General features: G+C 26.2%; 1 protein-coding gene across 1 annotated transcript in view; it reads left to right on the forward strand.

The window, feature by feature from the left end:
- Positions 1-474: 474 nt before the first annotated feature.
- LOC100570696 overlaps positions 475-4,389 on the forward strand; it is a 6,036-nt gene continuing 2,121 nt past the window's right edge. The window contains exons 1-2 of the mRNA XM_029491660.1: positions 475-2,154; positions 2,997-3,146. Coding sequence (XP_029347520.1) covers positions 2,065-2,154; positions 2,997-3,146 — 240 coding nt within the window. The 5' untranslated portion in view covers positions 475-2,064. The remainder of the gene's footprint in view (positions 2,155-2,996; positions 3,147-4,389) is intronic.

Consider the following 4,389-nt stretch of genomic DNA (forward strand, 5'->3'; position numbering starts at 1 on the left):
TCTTCACTATTTTTAGATTCTGAGCGGAGCGAGGAAGCTATTGTTTTTACAATGGTGTTTATTTTTTTATTTTTTTTTTTATTTTATATCCTGTATACAAAATTTCTTCCAGAAGGAGTGTTTCGATTTCAACATAATATAATAGTACCTTATCTTTTAGCAAATTGGATCAATATGGTACTTTAGAGAGGTCATTTTTCGATTTTCTCAATAGTTATTTAATGCCACGGGAAAAACCACCGGAAAATTACGAAAAAACGCTAAAAATGGGATTTTAATTTCTAACGATTTGTTTATCACCATAGAAACGAATAAAAAATTATAATATTTTAATATTTTACTTACATGATAAAATAAATAATAACAAAAATATAAAATATCCAGACTGACAAACCGTATCCGCTCAGAATCGTTTTTCTTATACAATGATATTATATCATTGAATTCAAGTCTAATACAACCATTAAACAATGACCCACTTGTAATCTACTGTACAGCAGAGTGACATCCACTTACCTGCTTTTTTATTTTTATTTTTTTTTAATTACCTTGACGCCTTAGCCACTTAATTGGTTTTTCCGTTTTGCGTATGACAACTGGACTGCAAAACTTTCCATTTAACGAATTATTGATGTTTCATTCTTTTCGTCCTCATTTTCGTCTACAGAGTGGTATTACCTACTTAAAAATGTATTTTTTTTATATTTTTTATCTGGGTATATCTAAATAGTATATAATATGTAAAAGACAAACAAATGTATACGTCTCACTATGTTCTTTATGCATTCCTAAGCCATGCATCCGATTTTGATGAAATTTAGTACAGAGATAGATTAGACTTTGGGAAGAAGATAACCAACATCTTGTCTCGAAAAAAGGTAAATAAGAGGTCCAACCGGGGAATGTTCTCGTAAGGGGTATTTTGAGATGATTATGATTATTATTATTTTTGTTTATAAATGGTTGTTATAATATTGGTTTTAATAATAATTAGCAGTGCTCGAATTGGAGGGGTGCACAGGGGGACGGATCTCCCCTGCTATTTTTATTTTTTTTTTGCGTACCCTTATTAATTTTTTTTACTTGAACCGGGATGGTACAAACTAATGTCCGAAATAATTTTTATTAAAATGTGGATTTCAATTGATGTCAATTATATGACAAGTTTTACTATTTTTCATATCAAAATTATTTTTGATATTAGTTTATTAATTAATTATAATATCACCCTGTGTTTTGCCTAAATAGTCAGTAGTTCACATATCATAGATCATATACAAGTAAGTTATCTAAGGCACAGGCACTAATGTGTGATGTAGTACCCACTATTTTAAATCGTGTTCCGAATGAAATGTTATCAGTTTCATTTTTTTTTCACAAATTTTTTTATACTAATTATCAAAATATGTAGTCTCTTTTGAATCAAAAACAATAATTATAAATTTTGTTATCTATTTAGTACCTATATTGAATAAACAGATCATTTAAAATTGTTTTTCTCCTGTAACAATGAAAGATGTAGATATTGCTATCAAAATATATTATACCTATTTGGAATTCAAAATGTGTCGCTGAAAAGTGGTATTTAAAATGTGTGTAAGGTAGGAGCGTGGGGGTGGGCAAGGCCCCCACGGTTCTGTGTTGAGTAATTGTGCCCTTGAAACGCAGTTTTTAAATCGTTGGATAGAGCTCCTCTAATTAATTTTTCCCAATTCGAGCACTGATCTTCACAATAAATTATGCTATGCTTATTTTATTTTACCGATGAAATTATATAGTTGAGTTTATAACAAAAGAGATAATCAAATCCAATCAGCTTTTGTTAATAATTTTACAATTTTATAACTAGCAATTGCATTTGAATGAATAATCTTGATAAAATTAAATCATGAAATATAATTACTGAATGATAAAACACTAGGCGCAAGGTCACTAAAAAATAAACTATGACGTTGAATACAATATTTATCCGAAGCGAATACAGCTTTAGCTCGATCCTAATAATGTCATACGTCAAAAAATATTTACAAAATGTCATGTTATAATTTTTCAAATCGATGAACCATGAAGTACTTTTTTATAATTTTTGCTGAATTCATGATTCTAGTCAATACTGGAGCAAAAGATTTCAAGTTTCACCCGAATTTACCCCTTGTAAGTAGCAATTGATTCATGAATAAAATATATTTACAATTAGTAATTAATCAAATCAAACTAGACATTCGTATAAACAAATATTTCGTCTTACATTTATAATTAGATGCTCATATTAATTGTTACTATTATCGAAAGTGCTCCGGATAATCTATTATTACAGAAATTCTTCCATACTCTAATCCATTTTTTTTTATTATGAAATTATAGTTCTTGTCAAGTAAGAATAAACATTTTTAAATAGTCAACCATAGTAAAATGATCATTGCAAACATAGGCCAAAACCGCTTAGTTACTATTAAACATTTTGTTCTGAAAAATTTTATAAATACTTAATGTATAGGTAAGGATTAGTTTCAGGATAATCATATGTTGATGCATTTTATTTAACACTAGCTTATCCCGTACTTATCGTTGCCCGGCAAGCAATAATAATTATTATTATAAGAGCATCAAAACCCATGGCAACAATTTATAAACAAAAAGTTCCTTTGGAAATCTCAAAATCCGTGTTTGACAGACAGACATACATTCATTTATATATATATAGATTTTCTTGAAAGACAGTCGACAACCAAATCAAATCGTAAGGAATATATTTTAAATATAATTTGGACAGAATTCGTCTATAATTTATTTGTATGTCGTCTAAAATCGTTTCATGCATTTTTTGTTTACAGTCTTATAGGAATCAACATCGACAGAATTAATAAAAACTAATCATAGAACAATCATATTATATTATAAGATACATTTTTTAATCAAATATACTAGGAAAAATATATAATATTTAAATATACATTTTAATAGAAATAATAAACATAATGAAGTTGTGATTTCAGGGAGAATATCGAGTAAACATTATCGCTGCTCAGCAGTGTAATGTAAATTCCACTTTGCAGTTCAATTTTTCTTTGTTTAAGACCTCTAGAACTACAATTGAATTAAGAGGAAATATATCATTTTTTAAGGCATTTGATGATTCATTAATGGTAAGGTTGTCAAATAAAATTGACATACATACAATTATTATATTATAGCATATTATTATTTTCATTGATTTAGAAAAAAATATTTTCATATGCATTTATAAAAAAGTGAATGTCGCTCTGCTGTACAGTAGGTTACAAGTGGGTCACTGTATAATGGATAGTATTAAATTTGAATTCAATGATATAATATCACTGTATAAGAAAAACGATTCTGAGTGGAGACGGTTTGTCAGTCTAGGTATATATGTATGTCTATTATAGGTATATTTATCTATAGTATTAAAAAAAATTTGACCTATAATAGGTATTAATAATAAATTCCAAATTAATCATATCACAATATCAATCTAACCAAATTTTAAATTAAAATTACTATAAAAATAAACTTTGCTTATGTATTTCTTAGAATTTTTGGCAACAGAATTAAATATTTACGTGGAATCTTGTTTTAAATTTTCAATCCTTAGATATAAAAGTTGAACATTTAAAATTTTTAACTACAAAATCATTATTCAATTTTAAATTTGATAAATTTTGTCAACATTTTAACTTCAAATGCTTATAAAAAAAAATTGTGCCTATGTATTTTTAATAATTTTCAACTTCTATTGTAACAATGTATCATGAGCTTTATATTAATTTTTTACACTTTTTGGCCTAATAGATAAAACTTTATTGATATTTATAGAAAAAAAAACTAAAAAAATTGAAAACTTACAATGTCCGTAAACAGCTCAAAAAGAGTCAAATTATTTTCAAAATTTTATCGTATATATAAAATGCTAATATAAACATTCAGTGAAATTTTCAAGTTTCTACAGTCACTCGTTTTTTAATTACAACAAAATAAGAAAATCGTTATGTAAGAAATCGAGTGAATATCAAATGTTGTAAAATATGAATTTTAAATGCTCATAAAAATTTAATTTTACTTTCTTATAGACTTTTTTTTTTGATAGAGGTAGATTATCCTATAAGGAATCTTGTGTCACATTTTAAAATCTTAGTTCTAAAAAGAAAAATTTTTACGAATTATTAACTCAAAATAATTTGCTAATTTTCATGATTTTGGCATATTTTGTCAATTTTTGAACTTCAAAATATGCTAATAAAATCCAACTGTGACCAAGGATTTTTAATATTTTTCAAATCTCATTGTAACAATATAGTAGAGCCTTGTATTAAATTTTCAAGTATTTTTACTCAACAAATAAAGTTTTATTGACATTCATAGAAAAAAAAA

The sequence above is a fragment of the Acyrthosiphon pisum genome, chromosome A3 (genome assembly GCF_005508785.2).
Source record: "Acyrthosiphon pisum isolate AL4f chromosome A3, pea_aphid_22Mar2018_4r6ur, whole genome shotgun sequence".
NCBI lineage: Eukaryota > Metazoa > Arthropoda > Insecta > Hemiptera > Aphididae > Acyrthosiphon > Acyrthosiphon pisum.